The sequence below is a fragment of the Schistocerca gregaria genome, chromosome 3, assembly GCF_023897955.1.
Source record: "Schistocerca gregaria isolate iqSchGreg1 chromosome 3, iqSchGreg1.2, whole genome shotgun sequence".
Lineage (NCBI taxonomy): Eukaryota > Metazoa > Arthropoda > Insecta > Orthoptera > Acrididae > Schistocerca > Schistocerca gregaria.
The window spans coordinates 192,011,031-192,035,343 of record NC_064922.1 but is presented as its reverse complement, the minus strand read 5'-3'; the positions used below and the strand labels follow the sequence as shown (position 1 = coordinate 192,035,343).

General features: G+C 44.8%; 1 protein-coding gene across 2 annotated transcripts in view; it reads right to left on the bottom strand.

The window, feature by feature from the left end:
- Positions 1-24,313, bottom strand: part of LOC126356286 (facilitated trehalose transporter Tret1-like) — a 130,061-nt gene that overhangs the window by 21,043 nt on the left and 84,705 nt on the right. For both annotated transcript variants that reach the window (XM_050007165.1, XM_050007164.1), the window contains exons 2-3: positions 11,819-12,153; positions 9,209-9,417 (exon numbers count right to left, since the gene is read on the bottom strand). In XM_050007165.1, coding sequence (XP_049863122.1) covers positions 9,209-9,417; positions 11,819-12,140 — 531 coding nt within the window. In that variant the 5' untranslated portion in view covers positions 12,141-12,153. The remainder of the gene's footprint in view (positions 1-9,208; positions 9,418-11,818; positions 12,154-24,313) is intronic.

Genomic DNA, 24,313 nt, shown 5'->3' with positions numbered 1-24,313 from the left:
TTGGGGTTCTCATTTAAAAAACGCTGTTGATATCCGTTTGCCCTATGACAGCGCCATCTAGCGGACCAACCATAGCGCCATCTGGTTTCCCCTTTCGAGCTAAACATGTTTCGTTCTTTGTAGTTTTTTCGATTGACGCTTATTTCGAGAGAAACTTGGCCCGATCTATGGACCACCCTGTATACTTCACTAGCCACCTAGCGGTGTGGCGGAGGGCACAATTCGCATCAATATGCTATCCCCTGTCCGTCGGATCGCGCGAGGGAAAAACGACTGTCTGAACGCCTTACTACGAGCTACGAGCTCCAATTTCCCTTATCTTTGAATGGCAATCATTTCGCGATTTGAATGTTGGTGGTAATAATGTATGCTCTGCATCCTCGGAGAAGATCTAATTTTGGAATTTAGTGAATAGCCCCTTCCGTTTAGCGCATCTTCTATCTTCAAGTGTGTCCTCCTTCGAACTTTATGAGATTTGTAAGGCTCTCGCTATGGCTAAATGTACCAGTCACGAATCTTGCCGCTCTTCTTTGGACCTTCTTAATCTCTTGAATCAGACCCAACTGGTTAGGGTTCCATACAGACGAACAATAAGACTGGACGAACTAACATACTGTAAGCAATTTCCTTTGTTGAAGGACTGCATCGCTTCAGGATTCTACGAATAAACCGTAATCTAGAGTTCGCTTTGCCCGTTACTTGTGTAATCTGATCATTACATTTGAGATGATTTCGAATAGTTACACCCAGATACTTGACGGATGTTTCCGCTTCCCAAGACAAGGCATTTATTTTGTACTCTTACATTAATGGGGATTTTCGCCTTGTTATACGCTGTAGGTTACACTTACTGAGAGATAACTGCCAGCCATTACACCACGCATTCATTTTCTACATATCCTCATTGATTTGTTCACAACTTTCGTGTGATACTACTTTCCTGTAGACTACAGCATCATCGACAAACAGTCTAGTGCCACTGTCAATACCAACGTGTACTAAGGACGTAAGATCATTTAGCAGTATATAGGCTTCCTAAATTTAGGGCAAGAATTCATTGAAACAGGAAAAAAAATTGACTCAGTGGGTATTAATAACCATGTTCTGGTGGAATGCAACGTAGTGCGAAGAAAGCTTAGCATGAAAGACAAGGTTCTTCTTTTAGCTATGTACTTCTTAAGATGAACATAATATAACGAATTTGTGTGCTAAAATGCATTTGGGAAATAGAGAATGAGTTATTTTGGCCGCTTAGAATGTATTCAGTAAACCCGCTATACACAACCTGGAAAACTTAATTAAAAGTGGTACAACTGGGGTCATATTTGGCTTGAACAGACGAAGGTTACAGAAACTACATTTCCAAAACCTTATTTTAGTTGGGGTTGCAGTATAACAGCCATTTTCAGGGTCGTAGATGCAAAGGATGGTTCGCTTTGTCACAGCGAACAGTAGGTGAGACCTGATGATGTTTCGTATTGAGAATAGCTAGTACTATCGAAAGAGGGCCAAGTCGCATAGAAAACCGTCCATATCGAAATAAATAAGCTGGAAATACGCCGAACAGGAAAAATGGTAAAAATTCCATTTTCTGCCCTACCATAACCCAAATTGAATGTATATTTCGTTTAGCCTCGTCTTGTGATACTCGGGTAAAAAACGACTTTTCGTCAAATTCCGAACCCTACTCATAAAACTACAATGAAAGCGTACAGATTAAACTGCTAAGCAGGGTAGCGTCCGACAGGTAAGCAAGCAAAATTCCTTCACCCTGCTAGCGCCGGACATGGATTGGCTTAGGTGGGAGTAAAACAGCCTGCCCGTTCTGCTGATAACGTGCGGCAGCTTGCCTGCCCTGCTAACAGGCAAGCACGGGCAGGTTAAAAGCGGAACGTGGCCCTGCCGCTAGAACAGTGACAACCGTAATTCGACGGATCGCGCTTCGTCTGCCGCCACCAGCAGTCAAAAAGGTGGTGTAAGCCTGAAAATGGTCCAAGGAAAGGGCCGAACCCGTTGCCAACAAAAAATGTAGAAACGCAATCGAGACTATTTCTATTGATTTTCTACCATTTTATACTGATCGCTGTGCTCCAGTCAAGAATGCTTTCTAAACTTTTAGACACTATACAGCGACACAGACAATATAGCGACACTAATAGTCGTGGGAAGCGTTGGAATGCCGTTTGAATTTCTTTTCACACTTCGATTTTCCATGTGAGTGAATAGCTGATGAGGTAATGGTCACTTTGAGTCTGCTGCTAAAATCGCTGTGAGATTGAGAGCTATTTTCCACAGAAGAAATTGTAACTGTCAACTTTGTTTGTAATTAACAAAATTTCAATCCATAAATATTGTAGGCTCTCTTGGGTGAACCGAGCAAGTGAATTTATAGGACTCGTTACAGTTGTACTGTACTGTACTGCCTGGAAAAAATGGTTCAAATGGCTCTGAGCATTATGGGACTTAACATCTGACGTCATCAGTTCCCTAGACTTAGAACTACTTAAACCTAACTAACCTAAGGACATCACACACATCCATGCCCGAGGCAGGATTCGAAACTGCGACCGTAGCGGTCGCGCGGGTCCAGACTGTAGTGCCTAGAACAGCTCGGCCACCCTGGCCGGCACTGACTAGAAAGAGGAAGGAAGCAGAGATGAGAATAATTCAAAAAATTTCTATCATGAAGTTACCCGAATAAGGACACCACTCAAACAAAACTTTAATGAAATATTCACGCCTACAGTTATTATTCCTCTATGAATACAAACAATTATTTATTATTTATTACGTGTAAATAAAACAACGAGTCTCGTAGCATTCCAGCGTATTTTCTTTACTTCTTATGCAGAATTATAATTTGTGTTTCTTGCTTCGGCTCAGTCCAGTTTCCCCGTTTGATGAATCTTGTTAATGGTTTTTACAAAAATGTACCTCTATGGCACAATGGCCACACGAGTGTCAGTGCAAGTTACTGCTGTTCATAACGCTAAGGAAGCTAGCCGACGGAGGTCCACATGGAGAGCGCAGACTACAAAGCTAAAGGTTGGGGTATGATCCCTCGTTGGTCGTACGATTCTTTTACTTTTTTAGGGTTTATTTCACCGTCAACAATGAGAATAACACCATTTGCAAGTGGCACAACGTTTCAGAATACATCTTGAGCTGTCTGAATCCCTCTTACTAGCTCTGTAAGCCGGTACAGAGGTGCGAGGAAAGCAATGACACACACGATGTGTAGTAAAGCACTGCGGTGTTCAAAGCAACATTCAGGTTAACCGCAACTTTACTTGCTTTACAGCGTAACAAATGCAACGTAGAAATGCTTCGTAGGCGGACGGCCTTAGCAGGTCCACTGCTGACACGGCACAGTTGAACCGCCTCTGCACTTGCCAGTACTTCACCATTCTCCCTACCACCATGTGGATGTAAGTGGCTAATGCAGCCACAAAAACTCTTATTCTGCAGCACCTTCCTCCATTGCACCAAAATTGGTAATACTATCGAATATGGGTGTCCGCTTGATATAATTATGCAATTCGTTCATGTTGGTAGTGCTAAAAATTCAGTAAACAAAGTAGGAACTCCGTAGTTGCTAACGACTAACATCAACACACTTTAAATCAAAAGTCTCTTAATACGTTTGTCTAATGCTGCTGGACGTCGAAAGTGTTTTGGGGCTAATCCCACCAAGGGAATGGTCCAATCCAACATTCAGAAAACGTACCCTGAAACTTTTTACACGCAGAGAATACGGCAAAAGAAACACACTGACAAAATTTTACCTGATAGGGCACACTTCATATATTTTTAATACATTCTGAAAATTGCCAAATTCGTAGCTCGCCCTGCGGCTGGAGAAATATACACCCTTCAAAATGGTTCAAATGGCTCTTAGCACTATGAGACTTAACTTTTGAGGTCATAAGTCCCCTAGAACTTAGAACTACTTAAACCTAATAAACCTAAAGACATCACACACATCCATGCCCGAGGCAGGATTCGAACATGCTACCGTAGCGGTCACGCGGTTCCATACTGTAGCGCCTAGAACAGCTCGGCCACTCCGGCCGGCTGTACACCCTTACCGTATCTGTAGCGACAACGCATGTGCAACAGATCATGCACGTATGTCTTACTGACAGCACATAGGTAAACAGGTAACACGGGCCGCGCGGGATTAGCCGAGAGGTCTTGGGCGCTGCAGTCATGGACTGTGCAGCTGGTCCCGGCGGGGGTTCGAGTCCTCCCTCGGGCATGGCTGTGAGTGTGAGTGTGTGAGTGTGTGTCTCCTTAGGATACTTTAGGTTAAGTAGTGTGTAAGCTTAGGGACTGATGACCTTAGCAGTTAAGTCCCATAAGATTTCAGACACATTTGAACAGATAACACGACACAACAAGATCGTAATTTGTTAAGCGGATTTCACTTTTCGCTGACAGTTTCACTGATACAGTTGTCTACAGCTACTCTTCACTCAAAACTGCAAATAGCTATAATAATTAGCAGTTGCTTTGCGGCATCGTTACATGTTAAAAACAGAGAGAAATCTGAATTAATTTTCTTTATCATTTCTTCAAATATGCTTACTAATAGCATCTATATTTCTACATGTTCCAGAGTTTCACAGCAATGTGGGATCCAATTAATATTTTCAGCCTTGGAAAGATAAAATAAGAAGAACATGATATGCAGTCGAAATCATCTACTTCTCCTGAAGACCTTCATGTGTGTTATTTATTAGTTAATTTCTTGGATATTCTTTCAAATAATGTAGACATTTCGTTAGAAATTGCGGGAAAATTAGAAAAAAAAGAGGAAGTAACACTGACTACTCTGTGAAATGGGTTTCGAATGATGATTGTAAAGCTAATTGTATTCCAGAGGAAAAAAGCAGTACCTTCCTAGCCCAAAGAAAACGTGTAGAGCAATAGCTATAAGTGACAAAGGAAAAACTATAAATTTTTTGGTTCAACAAAAGAGGGAGAATACGCTTAAAGATAAGCTTTCTGTAAAGCCAGCTTCGTTCTGTAAAATCTGGATGTGTATTGTATAAATGGAAGGAAGACTCACACGCAATATGAAACTCGTAGAAGTGTGAATACAAAAAAACCTACTCGAAATTTAATTTCACTTGTGTGAGTGTAGGCACCGTTCTCGGAGGGAAATCTATGAGATTACACCCCCCCCCCCCCCCCCGTATTGTTGGTGAGAAACATTACTGGTTTCCAGACTTCTGCGACCTGGTTAAACAGATTCAGAAAATTGTATGGAAAAAGTAGTCGCAAAATTACGAAGTCTAATTGAAGTCAACGTGTAGAGGAGACTTCATTAATAGGTAGTACTATAGACAAATTCGTAGCTTCTTGTTATACTCTAAAATGCTGCGGTATCAGTCAGGTTTCCTACAAGAAATGCGTGCAAACCGCACTTCAACGTTCCGAGAGAAAAAAATAAAAATAGAAATAGAAAGGGCTTAACTGAGCGTCCCCGCCTACTGGCAGGGAAAATGACGGTGAGGTTCAGTCAGCTGGTAAGACAAACGCTACTGGGAACAGCTTGCCGGAGGGGAGCAACCACAGCAACTGTGGCTACGAAATCAATCAACATGGATAGGGTCGTGTTTCTGATAGAAAGAACAGATGTTAGCATCTCATTTAGACACTGAACTGGCGTAGAGGAATTAAGGGCGAAGTTTAATTAAGTTGTAGATTGTGCTCTGGAGAAATATGTGTGTAGTAAGGGGCTAAGGACGGAAAAGACCCACTGTGGTGTAACAATGACATTCGGAAAACTCTGAGGAAGCAAAGGCTGTTGCATACACTGTCTTAAATGTACCGCACGAATGACGACAGGCAAATGTTAGTAAAGGTTGGTGCTTCTGTGAAAAAATTGTGTGAAGCATACAACGACTACCATCGTCATATCTCGCTAAAGATCTGGCAGAGAATTCTGGTTATATGTAGAATGGCTAAGCGGATCTAACGGTTCCATCCAGTCATTCGTTGACCAATCTAGTGTAGCAGTTGAAGATAGCAAAAATAAAGCCGAGGTTTTAAATATCGCCTTTAAGAAATCTTGCACGCAAATCGTATAAACATACCATCGTTTACAACCGAACAGATTCCCGTATGAACGACATTTTCATAAGCATCACTGGTATAGAGAAACAAAGGAAAGAGTTCAAAACAAATAAGGTGCCAGGTCCGGATGGAATCCCAGTTCCGTTTTACAAAGAGTGCACTATGGAATTGGCCTCTAAAGTTGCTCTCGCTTGCCGTGAATCTCTCAGCGAGCACAGGGTCCCAACCAACTGGCAAAAAGCGCAAGTCAATCCTGTGCATAAAAAGGGCAAAAGAGTATAATAAATTTCCTCGAGACTGAGAAGCTTGAGTTCGTGAATCAGCGCGGGTTCAGAAAACACTCAGCGAAACTCAGCTTCCCCTTTCCTCACATAATATCCTGCGAACTGAAAACTTAGGCATTGTCAACTATAAAATTCCGACGTTTCGGCGACTGTTGCAAGACGCCTTCCTCAGCTTAACTGCTGCGAACTATTGATGAAGGGCAACGCGCGGATTTCACATTTCTACGTTTCTGGAAAGCATTTGCCAAGGTACCCACTGAAGACTTAACAAAGATACGGGCGTGTGGAGCAGGTTCCCATATATGTGAGTGGCTCGAAGAATTAAGTAATAGAATCCAGTATGTTGTCTTCGACGACTAGTGCTCTTCAGAGGCAATGGTTTCGTCACCAGTGCCCCAGGGAAGTCTGATAGGATCGCTATTATTTTCTACATACATAAATGATCTGGCGGACAGCATGGGCAGCAGTCTGCAATTATTTGCTGATGATGCTCTGTGTGTGGTACGGTGTAAAAATGAGTGAGTAGGCCGATACGAGATGGCTCTGACAATATTTCTAGTTACATTTAATGCATTCGCAGTTGCGGATATGGACAACCATCAGCTGTAGAATGGAATGTCAATGGAAATTTGTGCCGCACCGGGACTCGCGCCCTGATTTCCCGCTTACTGCGAGCGTTCGCCTCTCCGTGTGGCTACCCGTGCACGACTCACGGCCACACACGAACATTATGCCGTTAGCCATGGGTCTACAACCTGTACTCTTACATCCATTATGTATATTCCTGTACATGTGAGACACTTTACTGAAATGAAAGTGGTATCAGTACTTTCGGACATGTCGGAGAGAATAGATACCATCGGTGACAATGTAGCTCTCGTAGAATGAAATGATAATTAAGACCCTAAGCTGTCGACAGGCGTTGATACACATCAACGAGGACAGTTGAAAATGTGTGTTCCGACCGGGACTCGAACCGGGCATCTCTTAATTACATGGCTGACGCTCTATCCATCTGAGCCACCGAGGGAACAGATGATAGTGCAAATGCAGAGATTTATCCCTTGCACGCTCCCCGTGAGACCCACATTCCCCACTTAATGTCCACACACTGCGTTTATAGCACCCCTGCCCATTATTAGCGGCAGACAATCTTACCCAGTCCTATAAGAGTTCGGGCTATGCGTATGCATCCAGCACAGGACGAGGTCAATGGCCGGTTAGCCTTAACTATATAAAGATGGTATGTGTTCTTTCGGACATGTCCGCCGCGAGTAATGAGTGTAATGGGCAGGGCACTAAGGATGTAGTGTGTGGACATTAAGTTGGGTATGTGGGTGGGTCTCACGGGGAGCGTGCAAGGGATAAAACCCTGCAGTCGCACTATCATCTGTGCCCTCGGTGGCTCAGATGGATAAAGCGTCTGCCATGTAAACAGGAGGTTCGAGTCCCGGTCGGGGCACACATTTTCAATTGTTCCCGTTGATGTGTATCAACGCCTGTCGACAGCTTGGGGTCTTGAATTAATTATCGTATCATATCATATCATTTTACTTAAAAGTCGCTTGCCGGGTGTCCGCGGATAAATGCAATGCATGCAGGCATGTCCGAAGGAACTTTGCATCGTAATTCAGAATAACACAGGCACTGTAATATCAATAATTTGTAGTTGGTGTGATGAATGGCAGTTGGCTCTAAAACAAAAAAAAAAAAAAATAAGATGATGCGGATGAGTAGGAAAAACAAACCTGTCACGTTCGAATACAGTTTTAGCAGTGTCCTGCTTGACACAGTCTCGTGTTTAAATATCTGGGTGTAATGTTGCAAAGCGATATGAAATGGAACGAGCGTGAGAGGATTGCATTAGGGAAGGCAAATGGTCGACTTCGTTTTGTTGGGAGAATTTTAAGAAAGTGTGCGACATCTGTAAAACAGACTGCATAAAGGACGTCAGTGCGACTTATTCTACAATACCGCTTCAGTGTTAAGGGAAGGCAACTGTCTCTTCGAGGAACACTGTCAAGGAAATTTGGAGAATCGGCATTTGAAGCTGACTGCTTTACTATAGCCGACATACATTTCACGTAAGGAGCACGACGAAGGTAAGATACTAGAAATTAGGGCTCGTACAGAAGAATACACAGTCCTTTTTCTCGCACTCTGTTTATGAGTGGAAAAAAAGGAAGAAAGGGAAAAAGGAAGAAAGGGAAAAAGGAAGAAAGGGGAAAGGGAAGAAAGGGGAAAGGGAAGAAAGGGGAAAGGGAAGAAAGGGGAAAGGGAAGAAAGGGGAAAGGGAAGAAAGGGGAAAGGGAAGAAAGGGGAAAGGGAAGAAAGGGGAAAGGGAAGAAAGGGGAAAGGGAAGAAAGGGGAAAGGGAAGAAAGGGGAAAGGGAAGAAAGGGGAAAGGGAAGAAAGGGGAAAGGGAAGAAAGGGGAAAGGGAAGAAAGGGGAAAGGGAAGAAAGGGGAAAGGGAAGAAAGGGGAAAGGGAAGAAAGGGGAAAGGGAAGAAAGGGGAAAGGGAAGAAAGGGGAAAGTGAAGAAAGGGGAAAGTGAAGAAAGGGGAAAGTGAAGAAAGGGGAAAGTGAAGAAAGGGGAAAGGGAAGAAAGGGGAAAGGGAAGAAAGGGGAAAAGGAAGAAAGGGGAAAAGGAAGAAAGGGGAAAAGGAAGAAAGGGGAAAAGGAAGAAAGGGGAAAAGGAAGAAAGGGGAAAAGGAAGAAAGGGGAAAAGGAAGAAAGGGGAAAAGGAAAGCGAATTAATGCCGGGAAAAAGTAGTGGGAGTTGCTAACGTAAGAATAAAAGAAATGTGAGCAGTAGCGGGGAGTGAATTATGGGAAGTGGTGTTACCTGACAGGGTGAAGCGGTGACGCCGACGGCGAAGCCACAGACGATCCGTCCGACCATGACGACGGGGTAGCTCTGGGCGAAGGCGAGCAGCAGCCAGCCGACGAGGAAGGGCAGCGCGGTGAGCTGCAGCGCGGTGCGTCTGCCCACCTTCTCTGACAGGTACGAGCTGAACAGCGCCCCCAGCGGAGTCGCCGCCGAGTGCACGCTCGCTGCGGGAGGCACACAGCATGCGCTCTAAGGAATGTCTTCGCAGTTAACTAAATAGTCTTAGAGGAAAATATAACAGATCAGACTACGGTCCACTTAAAAAGAATCATATCAACTGTCACTATTTTGTTAGGCTAATGTTAGAAACATAGCCAGTTACCCTTTATAAAAGTAATTTTCAGTGCAGGCAGTGTATTTGAAAAAGTATTTCATTTTTTTCGGTTAGCTAATTTCGTCCCCCTCGGGCCGCATCAGGCTACGTGATGGTAAGGACAATAGCAACAGTTAAGGATAGCATCAGGTTAAACAAGAAACGACAAATAAAAATTTGTACGTAGACCGGGATTCGAACCTGGATTTCCTGCTCACTTGGCAGTAGCGCTAACCACTGCGCCAGCCTGACACTGTGGCTGTGCCCAACTGTGGGGACTACAGCCAGCGAACACCAGTCAGCTTGGTGTTCCCCCTAAACTCTAACAGCATTGAGGCGTGAATGCGAATTTGGTTTGAGGAGGGAGGTATGCTAGGGTAGTCTGTGCAGTTGGGCACAGCCACTGTGTCAGTGTGGCGCACTGGTTAGCGAGTCTGCCAAGAGAGCAGGAGAGACGGGTTCGAATCCCAGCCTTGGTGCAAATTTTAATTCGTCACTTCAGTCTGCATATATGCATCATAGAAGTAACGGTGTCTGGGACCATATAGCTTGTTTTGAACAAGAAACTGCAAACACACACCTCACCTACTTACATGAACGCAAAATTTAAGTTGTTGTTACATCACTCTACGATCCATACAGCATTGTATTTTCTCCTTTTTTACGTTTCGATCTCTAGCCCAAAGTGTAGAGCAATTTGTTTAGCGTAAGATCCAGGTAAGTAGATAATGGGTCAGGCAGGATCCTATTTTAGGCTATTTAGGACTGGCAGCGTCCAATTGCCGTTATTTAGGCATTGCACTATGAAAACTTTATAACTGAGGTACTGAGAACGTAAGGGCCAAAGCACAGAAACAAAATTTTGCGAGAATAAGGTGTTTGTGAATATCAAATTTATAGACTAGCTAGCAGTGCCATAGGTCTGATTTTTTAATTTTTAATTAATTAATTAATTTTTTTTACCCAAGTCCCAACATCCTGTACTTTCTGTGAAAAAATAATGCACTTACCTAACGTTGTGAAATATAGATTAATATTTGAAATTATACTTACTATTAGCCTTTAGTCACAAAATTTGCATGCACAGGCTAGTGACGATAGTGTCTTTCTAAAGTTCTAAACTTTGCAATTAATTTGAAACTGAATGAGAACATAAAGAATAGATACTCACTGCAAAACACACACACACACACACACACACACACACACACACACACACACACACAAGAAATGGTCCTCATTATAACAATTATGCAGTGCAGAGGAACAAAATTATACTTTGTGCCTTGGGTCTATATAGAAATGAATATCCAAGAAATCAGACAGCTTTTCTAGAATGTTCATATATATATTGTGCGACTGCAGATACAGAGAGCGGTTGAGCAGTTCTCACTGACAGGTTCCGTGCAGCCCGCAGTGCCTTCTAAAACCACGCACGGGATACTCAGATTCTCTTGCTTGCTATACAGAAACTATTAGTCCTACAGGAAAAATGAATAGCACCTCTTTGTAGGAAATATTTTGTAGTTAATTTTTGTACTAAGGTACGTTTTCACGGGAGCCACGGTTTACGAGTTATTTAAGACGACCGGCTTTGAAGATCACTTTCGAACTTTTTATTGAATAATTCTAAAACTGTGACCTGGAGCGAAAACTTATCACCCAGTACAAAAGTACACTACATTAAATTACCTACAGATATTTCCCGTTCATTTTTTCTGTAGGACTGATAGTTTGCAGGTAATGAGCAAGAGTATATGAAAATTTTGCACACGGTGTTTGAAGATGTTGCAGGTTGAATAAAACTCAGGGGCAACTGAATCACCCTGTAGAACAAGATTGTTCACCATAGGCTCAACAAATATCAAAAACGGTTCAAATGGCTCTGAGCTCTATGGGACTTAAATGCTGTGGTCATCAGCCCCCTAGAACTCAGAACTACTTAAACCTAACTAACCTAGCGACATCACACACATCCATGCCCGAGGCAGGATGCAGGATTCGAACCTGCGACCGTAGCGGTCGCGCGGTTCCAGACTGAAGCGCCTAGAACCGCTCGGCCACAACGGCCGGCCAACGAATATCAGTAGAATCCATTAATATTAGAATCTCAAAATCGGTAACACTGTGTTTTAGGTCCTTACTGTTCTCAGCGCTTCAGTGTTTGCACCAGAGTACATTTTGGGTAAGGCAGCGTTGCCGACTTGCCGAATATTATTGCAGAGGAAAGAGGGGAGGGCGGCGGCACTGACCTATCCAGGATTCCATATCCTCGTTGGTGTGGATGACGGAGTCGTTGTGTCGCAGCTGGGGCAGCATGACGGCAGAGAAGCCGATGGGGAAGCCGCAGCCGGCCGTGAGCAGGAGGCACGCGGAGGCGGCCAGCAGCTGGTTGCGCGTCCCCGCGCTGCTCCATTTGGGGCGTCGCCGCTCTCCTGCGTCGTCGTCTCCGTCGGCGTCCGTGTGCGTCGCCGCCGGTGGTAGCCGCAGGGCGAGGGCGGCGGCGGCGTCGACGGGGCCCAGCTTCTCCGACGCCAGCAGCTGAGCCTGCGCGCCGGCGCCGTTCTGCAGCATTGGCGCGTCCGGTCTGGCGGGCAAACAGGCAGGCCACACGTCAGTTATTAGGCGGTGCCGTGACGTGAGGTAACCAGTCTACTTTCGCGTCAGTATCGTCTCTTCAGGGTGATTCAGCTGCCCCTACCGCTGTCGGTAGTTTACCTGCAAGGGAAACTTACCATCGGACCCCCCCTTGTTGTAACGTTACTATAAACCAGTAAGATTATGAGCAAGTGAAGAACTGTTCCGGTCAAAAAACTGATGGACTTTGATTTTCCGCACCAACCATGGGGATTTCGAAAAAAAAAATTAACTTTCCGGTAAATCTGGGTGCACCGTTGTAATGTACATTAAAAACGAGAAATTTTTTATTTGAAATATCTTTTCATACCTGTTACCCTTTCAACGTTAATCATTCGGAAATACTGAACTCATTTTGTATGGGCACACACAAAAAATCTCTTATTTTGCTCTACTTTATATTCAAAGCCGATCTACCTCTAAGTGTATCCCTTGGTTTGCTTGTTAGCACTATGACCTTTCTTGCAGAACAACACGAATAGAGACAAGCAATAGACAATTTGACTACGAAGTCTTTCGCGACGTATTTCTTGAATAAAAGTCTCTCGGTGTACATGCCGCAACAGTTCAGGATAAAACCGCAAGCTTTCGACCACTACTTCCATGGTCGTCGTCAGGGCTAAAACTGACTGTCGTGAACTTGTGAGGCTCCAACTTTTATATATGAAGGACGGCTTCTGACTGTCCACGAAAGTAAGACACGATTCCGTCGATAAACAAGAAGAGGACCAACACATAGCGCAGCTTCCATTTTGCGGTGCTACAACGAGCAAGATAGGCAGAGTCCTAAAGAGGCAAGGAATAAAACCAGTTCTCCGACCACCCATGAAAATTATGGAAATGTGGAGACCAGTCTGTCTTGGCTTAAGGGTGCGGGAATTTATAGTACTCCTCGCGAATTACATGGGCCAGTCTGTAAGAAACGGTGCCGACCGTTGCACTAAGCACCAGAGGCACCTTAAATACAGATATTTGGAAAAATCAGCTGTGGCTGAGCATAGCCTGCTTAACAAGTATAAAATTTAATTTGAAGAAACGAGAGTAATAGCCCACGCATCGAATTACTGGGACTCTGTAATCCGGGAAGCAGTGGAAATTAGACTTAGCAATAATAACTTTAACAGAGACAACGGCTATGCACTTAGCAACACCTGCAAGAGTGCACTGGATAAACAAAAATCGCAGAGGAAAACTTCCCGCTCTTTACCTCCTGATTCAAGGGATGGCGCTGCAAGCAAAGCGGAATAGAAACTACATTATGGAAGTAGAGGGCACCACTTCACTGCGCGCCATATCGCTGTTGCTGAAGAAGCTGAAGATTAGATGGGTAGATCACATAACTAATGAGGAGGTATTGAATGGAATTGGGGAGAAGAGGAGTTTGTGGCACAACTTGAAAAGAAGAAGGTAGCGGTTCGTAGGACATTTTCTGAGGCATCAAGGGATCACAAATTTAGCATTGGAGGGTAGCGTCGAGGGTAAAAATCGTAGAGGACGACCAAGAGATGAATACACTAAGCAGATTCAGAAGGATGTAGGTTGCAGTAGGTACTGGGAGATGAAGAAGCTTGCACAGGAAAGAGTAGCATGGAGAGCTGTATCAAACCAGTCTCAGGACTGAAGACCACAACAACAACAATGACGTATTCCAGCCAATCAGAAGCCGTCGTTTGTATATAAAAGTGGGAACCTCGCCAGTTTACGACAGTCATTTTTATCCCTGACGACGACCATGGAGGTAGTGGTCGACAGCTTGGAGTTTTATCCTGAACTGTTGCGGCATGTACACCGAGAGACTTTTATTCAATAGACAATTTGATTAGAAGCCACTTGCGACGAATGGTGTCAAATTTTATAGTACAATACGCATTGTAACTCTACGAGCTAATTCATAGTAATTGTCACTGCAGACACAGATTCGTAAACTGTCATTCTCTGTCTTAAGACTAAAGGCTCTGAAGAGGCGCACGAACGGGCGGTCCAGTCGCCGACGCGGCCGCCTCCCCTCCGCCCTGGGGCGGCAGCGCTACCGCTGCGGTGTCGTGGGCGCATCCATCGTATTCGGCGACCGCTGGGCATTGAGACAAACAGAGCTTGAATGGCGTGTACAGGTACAGCTGCCCATGCAGCTTCAACACGCTGCTACAGTTCATCAAGAGTAGTGACTGGCGTATTGTGACGAGCCACTTGCTCGGCCACCATTGACCAGCCGTTTTCAATGGTGAGAGATCTGGAGAATGTGCTGGCCAGGACAGCAGTCGAACATTTTCTGTATCGAGAAAGGTCCCTACAGGACATGCAACATGCGGTCGTGCATTATCCTGCTCAAATGTAGGGTTTCGCAGGGATCGAATGAAGGGTAGAGCCACGGGTCGTAACGCATCTGAAATGAAACGTCCACTGTTCAAAGTGCCGTCAATGCAAACAAGAGGTGACCGAGACGTATAACCAATGGCAGCCCACACCATCACGCCGGGTGATACGCCAGTATGGCGATGACGAATACACGCTTGCAATGTGCGTTCACCACGATGTCGCCAGACACGGATGCTACCATCCTGATGCTGTAAAGAAAACCTGGATTCATCCGAAAATGGTTCAAAAGGCTCCGAGCACTATGCGACTTAACTTCCGAGGTCATCAGTCGCCTAGAACTTAGAACTAATTAAACCTAACTAACGTAAGGACATCACACACATCCATGCTTTAGGCAGGATTCAAACCTGCGACCGTGGCGATTGCTCTTTTCCAGACTGTAGCGCCTAGAACCGCACGATCATTCCGGCCGGCCGATTCATCCGAAAAAATGACGTTTTGCCATTCGTGCACCCAGGTTCGTCGTTGAGTACACCAGGCGCTCCTGTCTGTGATGCAGCGTCAAGGGTAACCGCAATCATGGTCTCCGAGCTGATAATCCATGCTGCTGCAAAAGTCGTCGAACTGTTCGTGCAGATGGTTGTTGTCTTGCAAACGTACCCATCTGTAGACTCAGGGATCGAGACGTGGCTGTACGATCCGTTACAGCCATGCGGATACGATGCTTGTCATCTCGACTGCTAGTGATACGAGGCCGTTGGGATCCAGCACGGCGTTCCGTATTACCCTTCTGAACCCACCGATTCCATATTCTGCTAACAGTCATTGGATCTCGACCAACGCGAGTGGCAATGTCGCGATACGATAAACCGCAATCGCGATAGGCTACAATCCGACCTTCATCAAAGTCGGAAACATGATGGTACGCATTTCTCCTCCTTACACGAGGCATCACAACAACGTTTCACCAGGCAATGCCGGTCAACTGCTGCTTGTGTGTGAGAAATCGACTGGAAACTTTCCTCATGTCAGCACGTTGTAGGTGTCGCCACCAACGCCAAGCTTGTGTGAATGCTCTGAAAAGCTAATGATTGCATATCACAGCATCTTCTTCCTGTCGGTTAAATTTCGCGTCTGTAGCACGTCATTCATAATCAAAACGCCTTCGGTCCCGGGTTCGATCCCCGCCACTGCCTAAATTTTGATAAATAATCAGCATTGGCGGCCGAAGACTTCCGGCATAAGAAGTCAGCCTCATTCTGCCAACCGCCTTGTCAAAGAGGGCGGAGGAGTGGATAGAGGTTCAGGGCACTCTCTTGTCCTAGGGGTGGGAAATTGCCCCTAAAGGCGGAAGAATCAGCAATGATCAACGACATGAGGATGCAGAAGGCAATGGAAACCACTGCATTAAAGACACGTAACGTGAATCCACAGGACATGTGGCCTGTAGTTGAAGAAGTGTGATGATGATCTCTCCATTGGCAAAAGATTCCGGAATAGTCCCCCATTCGGATCTCCTGGAGGGGACTGCCAAGGGGCAGGTTACCATGAGAAAAAGATTGAATAATCAACGAAATGATAATGATCTATGAGTCGGGGCGTGGAATGTCAGAAGCTTGAACGTGGTAGGGAAACTAGAAAATCTGAAAAGGGAAATGCAAAGGCTCAATCGAGATGTAGTATGGGTCAGTGAAGTGGAAGGAAGACAAGGATTTTCGGTCAGATGAGTATCGGGTAATATCAACAGCAGCAGGAAATGGTATAACAGGTGTAGGATTCGTTATGAATAGGAAGGTAGGGCAGAGGGTCTGTTACTGTGAACAGTTCAGTGACCGGGTTGTTCTAATCAGAATCAACAGCAGACCAACACCGACAACGATAGTTCAGGTATACATTCCGACGTCGCAAACTGAAGATGAATAGATAGAGAAAGTGTATGAGGATATTGAAAGGGTAATGCAGTACGTAAAGGGGGACGAAAATCTAATAGTCATGGGCGACTGGAATGCAGTTGTAGGGGAAGGAGTAGAAGAAAAGGTTACAGGAGAATATGGGCTTGGGACAAGGAATGAAAGAGGAGAAAGACTAATTGAGTTCTGTAACAAGTTTCAGCTAGTAATAGCGAATACCCTGTTCAAGAATCAAAAGAGGAGCAGGTATACTTGGAAAAGGCCGGGAGATACGGGAAGATTTCAATTAGATTACATCATGGTCAGACAGAGATTCCGAAATCAGATATTGGATTGTAAGGCGTGCCCAGGAGCAGATATAGGATCAGATCACAATATAGTAGTGATGAAGAGTAGGCTGAAGTTCAAGACATTAGTCAGGAAGAATCAATACGCAAAGAAGTGGGATACGGAAGTTCTAAGGAATGACGAGATACGTTTGAAGTTCTCTAGCGCTATAGATACAGCAATAAGGAATAGCGCAGTAGGCAACACAGTTGAAGAGGAATGGACGTCTCTAAAAAGGGCCATCACAGAAGTTGGGAAGGAAAACATAGGTACAATGAAGGTAGCTGCGAAGAAACCATGGGTAACAGAAGAAATACTTCAGTTGATTGATGAAAGGAGGAAGTATAAACATGATCCGGGAAAATCAGGAACACAGAAATACAAGTCGCTGAGGAATGAAATAAATAGGAAGTGCAGGGAAGCTAAGACGAAATGGCTGCAGGAAAAATGTGAAGACATTGAAAAAGATATGATTGTCGGAAGGACCGACTCAGCATACAGGAAAGTCAAAACAACCTTTGGTGACATTAAAAGCAACGGTGGTAACACTAAGAGTGCAACAGGAATTCCACTGTTAAATGCAGAGGAGAGAGCAGATAGGTGGAAAGAATACATTGAAAGCCTCTATGAGGGTGAAGATTTGTCTGATGTGATAGAAGAAGAAACAGGAGTCGATTTAGAAGAGATAGGGGATCCAGTATTAGAATTGGAATTTAGAAGAGCTTTGGAGGATTTACGGTCAAATAAGGCAGAAGGGATCGATAACATTCCATCAGAATTTCTAAAATTATTAGGGGAAGTGGTAACAAAACGACTATTCACGTTGGTGTGTAGAATATATGAGTCTGGCGACATACCATCTGACTTTCGGAAAAGCATCATCCACACAATTCCGAAGACGGCAAGAGCTGACAAGTGCGAGAATTATCGCACAATCAGCTTAACAGCTCATGCATCGAAGCTGCTTACAAGAATAATATACAGAAGAATGGAAAAGAAAATTGAGAATGCGCTAGGTGACGACCATTTTGGCTTTAGAAAAAGTAAAGGCACGAGAGAGGCAATTCTGACGTTACGGCTAATAATGGAACAAAGGCTAAAGAAAAATCAAGACACGTTCATAGGATTTGTCGACCTGGAAAAAGCGTTCGACAATATAAAGTTGAGCAAGCTGTTCAAGATACTGAAAAAAGTAGGGGTAAGCTATAGGGAGAGACGGGTCATATACAATATGTACAATAACTAAGAGGGAATAATAAGAGTGGACGATCAAGAACGAAGCGCTCGTATTAAGAAGGGAGTAAGACAAGGCTGTAGCCTTTCGCCCCTACTCTTAAATCTGTACATCGAGGAAGCAATGATGGAAATAAAAGAAAGGTTCAGGAGTGGAATTAAAATACAAGGTGAAAGGATATCAATGATACGATTTGCTGATGACATTGCTATCCTGAGTGAAAGTGAAGAAGAATTAAATGATATGATGAACGGAATGCACAGTATAATGAGTACACAGTATGGTTTGAGAGTAATTCGGAGAAAGACGAAGGTAATGAGAAGTAGTAGAAATGAGAACAGCGAGTAACTTAACATCAGGATTGATGGTCACAAAGTCAATGAAGTTAAGGAATTCTGCTACCTAGGCAGTAAAATAACCAATGACGGACGGAGCAAGGAGGACATCAAAAGCAGACTCGCTATGGCAAAAAAGGCATTTCTGGCCAAGAGAAGTCTACTAATATCAAATACCGGCCTTAATCTGAGGAAGAAATTTCTGAGGATGTACGTCTGGAGTACAGCATTGTATGGTAGTGAAACATGGACTGTGGGAAAACCGGAACAGAAGAGAATCGAAGCATTTGAGATGTGGTGCTATAGACGAATGTTGAAAATTAGGTGGACTGGTAAGGTAAGGAATGAGGAGGTTCTACGCAGAATCGGAGAGGAAAGGAATATGTGGAAAACACTGATAAGGAGAAGGGACAGGATGATAGGACATCTGCTAAGACATGAGGGAATGACTTCCATGGTACTAGAGGGAGCCGTAGAGGGCAAAAACTGTAGAGGAAGACAGAGATTGGAATACGTCAAGCAAATAATTGAGGACGTAGGTTGCAAGTGCTACTCTGAGATGAAGAGGTTAGCACAGGAAAGGAATTCGTGGCGGGCCGCATCAAACCAGTCAGTAGACTGATGACCCAAAAAAGCACGTCATCTTCGTGGTGTAGCACTTTTAATGGCCAGTAGTGTATATTACAGCGATGCTGCCTAGTTGTCAGTATAAAATAAGGTAGATAGCCTCCAGAGGCTGTTTATCACATTTTTAGCCGTTGCTATGAAATATCGAATTAAAACTAAACTGCTACTAATATTTTCCGAATTTACACAGATATGTTGGGCAGTATCTTTAATGTGCCTTTCGATGGCGTCACAATGCTTTTTCAGTTATGGGCACACAGTGAGCACGTGTAGATGCTTAGAACAATAGTGTCTCTCTCCAAGTATTGGTGCCCGTCGAGAGGTTTCGTACGATTTCATGCAACCCTACACAACGCAAATGTGGTCCGTTTCCTTCTTCAGTCCAGACTTGGCTCCCTCTGATGCTCATCTCTCTCCTGACACGAACCGCTGGCTATGAAGACAACATATTGGCACAGAAAATGAACAACAGAACAGCGTAGAAAATTGGCGGCTGCCTTCTATGACGGCGGTATTGGAAAGCTGGTAAACGCTACGAGAAATGTCTAAGTCGAAGCGGCGACTGTGTAGAGAACTAGCTGGAATGTGCAGCAAACTGCTGCAAATAAAACCTTTTTAATTTTCACTGTGGTTTTTATTTCACGACCGAACAATCATCTTAGTACATACAGTTAACAATTGCAAATGCGTCTGCGTGCGTATATTTTAGTGGTTCAAATGGCACTGAGCACTGAGGTCATCAGTCCCCTAGAACTTAGAACTACTTGAACCTAACTAACCTAAGGACATCACACGCATCCATGCCCGAGGCAGGATTCGAACCCGCGATCGCAGCGGTCGCGCGGTTCAGACTGAGGTGCCTAGAACCGCTCAGCCACAGTGGACGGTAATTTCTCTACCGAGCGGCAGTGCCGCACGGTAAAAATGCTTCCTTCATTGTTGCAATTATCTCAAACTAAAAAGGAAGTAATTAGTATTTTCGGTAGTATTCTTTGGGGGCTATTCCAAATTGCAATCAATTTTTTTTGCAAATTCGCAAATAATTTTTTTAGAAGATTAAAATTTCCCCGAGTAATATTTCTTTCTTCGCGAAATGCTGCAGAAGTAATCCAATTTTGTACAGAGAACTCTAGAACTGAAAGGTACATTTCTTCTCGACCACATTCACGGGAGACACCATGTTGTGCTATATAATACACGATGCCGACATAAGCCCACTTAGTTTTGATGCACGGATGTGCCATAACCGAAACAGTCCTGTTGCCAATTGGTCGGCTACTTGAAGATGCGTAGGAAGCTCGAGATAAGGAAACCCGTCATTACTGGGATTTTACACGCAAATATTCCCGTGAGATAATGATGCATCTCGTATTCCATCAGCTTCTGACATGTTTGGAACCATTCATCTCGAGACTCCAGAAAATGACAATTGAAGAAGATAAACAGCTGCCACGCGCGACAAAAAAAAATGTGCTTTTCGAACCATCTCCCTGTTGACAACCCAGCAGCGACACTCTGAAAGCAATAATGACATAAGCGAAGATTGTGGCTACGTTTTAGATTGCAAAATATAAAATAACGAATAAAATATTTCAATACGACAGTTTCGGCTTCTAATTCATCAGAGAAGTTTTACTTGAATCCACTAAATTTATAATTTTTGATCCGCCAAATGGATCAGATATTTTGAAATTTGTAATTTCGACATCGGATTCCTAACGAGCGACCCAAAGAATCTAAGAAGAGCACAGTTTCGTGTGATTTTATATCCATTTTTGCGTTACGCCCAGGTTTCTACGCGATCTAGCCCGCTGTACGGAGCCAGTATGAGTAACGTGCCCCACACCGGGGGGCGTACATTGACGTAGCTGAACAGTAAAGCCAATGTTCTGTTCTACGTCTCATGCACCTGAACACGAGACTTATTCCCAACGTGCAACGGGTGATTTCGGTGAAGTTCTAGTGTACGAGTATACGCGCAGTCATGGACTTCCTGAATGTACACTGTCAGTAATGAAGGAGCTAAAATGAAAATTGTCCGCATGTTAAAGATAGAAAACTGTAGAATCGTGGTTGCTCTAATCGCATTTTAATTCGCGTTCGACTTTTAAGGCCATTCATGCTTGATGACGACCTTCTAAACGGAAAACCGGTTAGCAATGCCAGCAGATCAAACACAGCGAATTTTTCATTTTCGAGTATGGAAGTATTCTCTCAATGTGTGATGCAAGAGTTACTTAATGTGGCTGTATTTTTATCTGCAAGGACCAACAGTAAACATAATTTACTACTTCCGTTTAATTTTTGTAACGCTGCTGAAGGTTGCCTGATTTGTAATAAATATCGTTTCGTACGCCTTCTATCGATTTCTGAATCTCAACGAGGATCGAAAAATTTGCAAAGGCTGCAAATCACTAGAAGTATGAATAAAAAATGTTTCTCCCTTTCTCTCTCTCTCTCTCTGTGTCAGTCAGTCAGTCAGTCGTGTGTGTGTGTGTGTGTGTGTGTGTGTGTGTGTGTGTGTGTGTGTGTGTATACGTAAACATAACTCCGGCAGCAGCAACGTAATGAATTTAGTTAAGTCACAAGAAAACATGTTTTATGTCATCAATAAAGGAAACATTTATTCGCCGATAAGATCGGAACTGAACTACCTACGCTATCGGGAACATGTTTATAGGTGGTGGTTTTGTGACCTTGGCAACGTTTGCCAGCAACGCGAGGTCGCGGACAGGCGGGAGTCTGTGAGAACCAACTTGCTTCGCGTCTAGCAGTTTCTCGTTCGAACTACAAAGCGCCTCGAGCGGTTGGAAAGTGTGTGTGACGTTTTAAGTCGAAGTAAAAATTACGGCACAGACGTTCGCAGTCACGTACTAATGCTGCTGAAGTAAAACTGGTAGAATTACGATCCATATACCTCAAGCAGTATTCCACCGGAACTCAGCACATGGCACGTTTCTTGACATCCGGAAGGCATATGACACATTTCTCTGCAGTCATCGCGTGAACAAAACACGAGCTTGTAGAATATAGAATCAGATTTGTGACTGGCTGGAACCCTTCTTAGAAGATAGTCTTGAACGTAAAATGTGAAAACTGCTTCGGGTCTATCACCAGGGCAGTGTTGCAAGACCGTTACCTGTAAATGACCCGATGGAAACCGCTACAAGCTGAAAGAGCCGTAGGATGGTGTTTATACTTCCCACGTGAAAGGAGCTGAAAGACGGACAAATGTCAAACCGATTCATTGAATAATCTTACAAATAAATTAGTTCATTAACGAAACGAAAAACCTTCGTAGATCAATTCTTGACTGTTTTTCGACGAATGATTTGGAGGCATCGTGGAGCCGTAAATATATGCGAGAAGGGCGTGTTGCTTTACACAAGGTCTTAACGGAAAATATTCGAGAGGTAACGTTTCAGTAGTCTACTAACAACGTATTACTACTTGCGGCATATACCTCAGTCAGTTACCAAGATGGTAATTACGAGCTACAAGAGAATATCCTCGTTGGACGATCATTAAGAAACGGAAAAATACACTCCTGGAAATTGAAATAAGAACACCATGAATTCATTGTCCCAGGAAGGGGAAACTTTATTGACACATTCCTGGGGTCAGATACATCACATGATCACACTGACAGAACCACAGGCACATAGACACAGGCAACAGAGCATGCACAATGTCGGCACTAGTACAGTGTATATCCACCTTTCGCAGCAATGCAGGCTGCTATTTCCCATGGAGACGATCGTAGAGATGCTGGATGTAGTCCTGCGGAACGGCTTGCCATGCCATTTCCACCTGGCGCCTCAGTTGGACCAGCGTTCGTGCTGGACGTGCAGACCGCGTGAGACGACGCTTCATCCAGTCCCAAACATGCTCAATGGGGGACAGATCCGGAGATCTTGCTGTCCAGGGTAGTTGACTTACACCTTCTAGAGCACGTTGGGTGGCACGGGATACATGCGGACGTGCATTGTCCTGTTGGAACAGCAAGTTCCCTTGCCGGTCTAGGAATGGTAGAACGATGGGTTCGATGACGGTTTGGATGTAATGTGCACTATTCAGTGTCCCCTCGACGATCACCAGAGGTGTACGGCCAGTGTAGGAGATCGCTCCCCACACCATGATGCCGGGTGTTGGCCCTGTGTGCCTCAGTCGTATGCAGTCCTGATTGTGGCGCTCACCTGCACGGCGCCAAACAGGCATACGACCATCATTGGCACCAAGGCAGAAGCGACTCTCATCGCTGAAGACGACACGTCTCCATTCGTCCCTCCATTCACGCCTGTCGCGACACCACTGGAGGCGGGCTGCACGATGTTGGGGCGTGAGCGGAAGACGGACTAACGGTGTGCGGGACCGTAGCCCAGCTTCATGGAGACGGTTGTGAATGGTCCTCGCCGATACCCCAGGAGCAACAGTGTCCCTAATTTGCTGGGAAGTGGCGGTGCGGTCCCCTACGGCACTGCGTAGGATCCTACAGTCTTGGCGTGCATCCGTGCGGCGCTGCGGTCCGGTCCCAGGTCGACGGGCACGTGCAGCTTCCGCCGACCACTGGCGACAACATCGATGTACTGTAGAGACCTCACCCCCCACGTGTGGAGCAATTCGGCGGTACGTCCACCCAGCCTCCCGCATGCTCACTATACGCCCTCGCTCAAAGTCCGTCAACTGCACATACGGTTCACGTCCACGCTGTCGCGGCATGCTACCAGTGTTAAAGACTGCGATAGAGCTCCCTATGCCACGGCAAACTGGCTGATACTGACGGTGGAGGTGCACAAATGCTGCGCAGCTAGTGCCATTCGACGGCCAACACCGCGGTTCCTGGTGTGTCCGCTGTGCCGTGCGTGTGATCATTGCTTGTACAGCCCTCTCGCAGTGTCCGGAGCAAGTATGGTGGGTCTGACACACCGGTGTCACTGTGTCCTTTTTTCCATTTCCAGGAGTGTACTAGGGTGCAATGATGTAACGAATAGCAGCGTTCTCTAAATGTGGACAAATAGATGATAATGCCTATGACGGAGAGAAAGAAATCGGTAATATTACAAGATTAGTGACTAAGATTGGAGAACATCAGAGTGTTTAAATACTTACAGCTAATACAAACCAGCGTTGTGAAATAGAACGAGCACCTGAAGGAGAAAAGAACAGTTCGGGGGAAGACCATTGCATCTGTAAAGGAACTCGCCTACAGAACAATAGTGCTACTAATTAAAGGGTGCTGCTTTAGTGTTTGGAGTTCTTATGAGCCGGCAGCGGTGGCCGTGCGGTTCTAGGCGCTGCAGTCCGGAACCGCGGGACTGCTACGGTCGCAGGTTCGAATCCTGCCTTGGGCATGCATGTGTG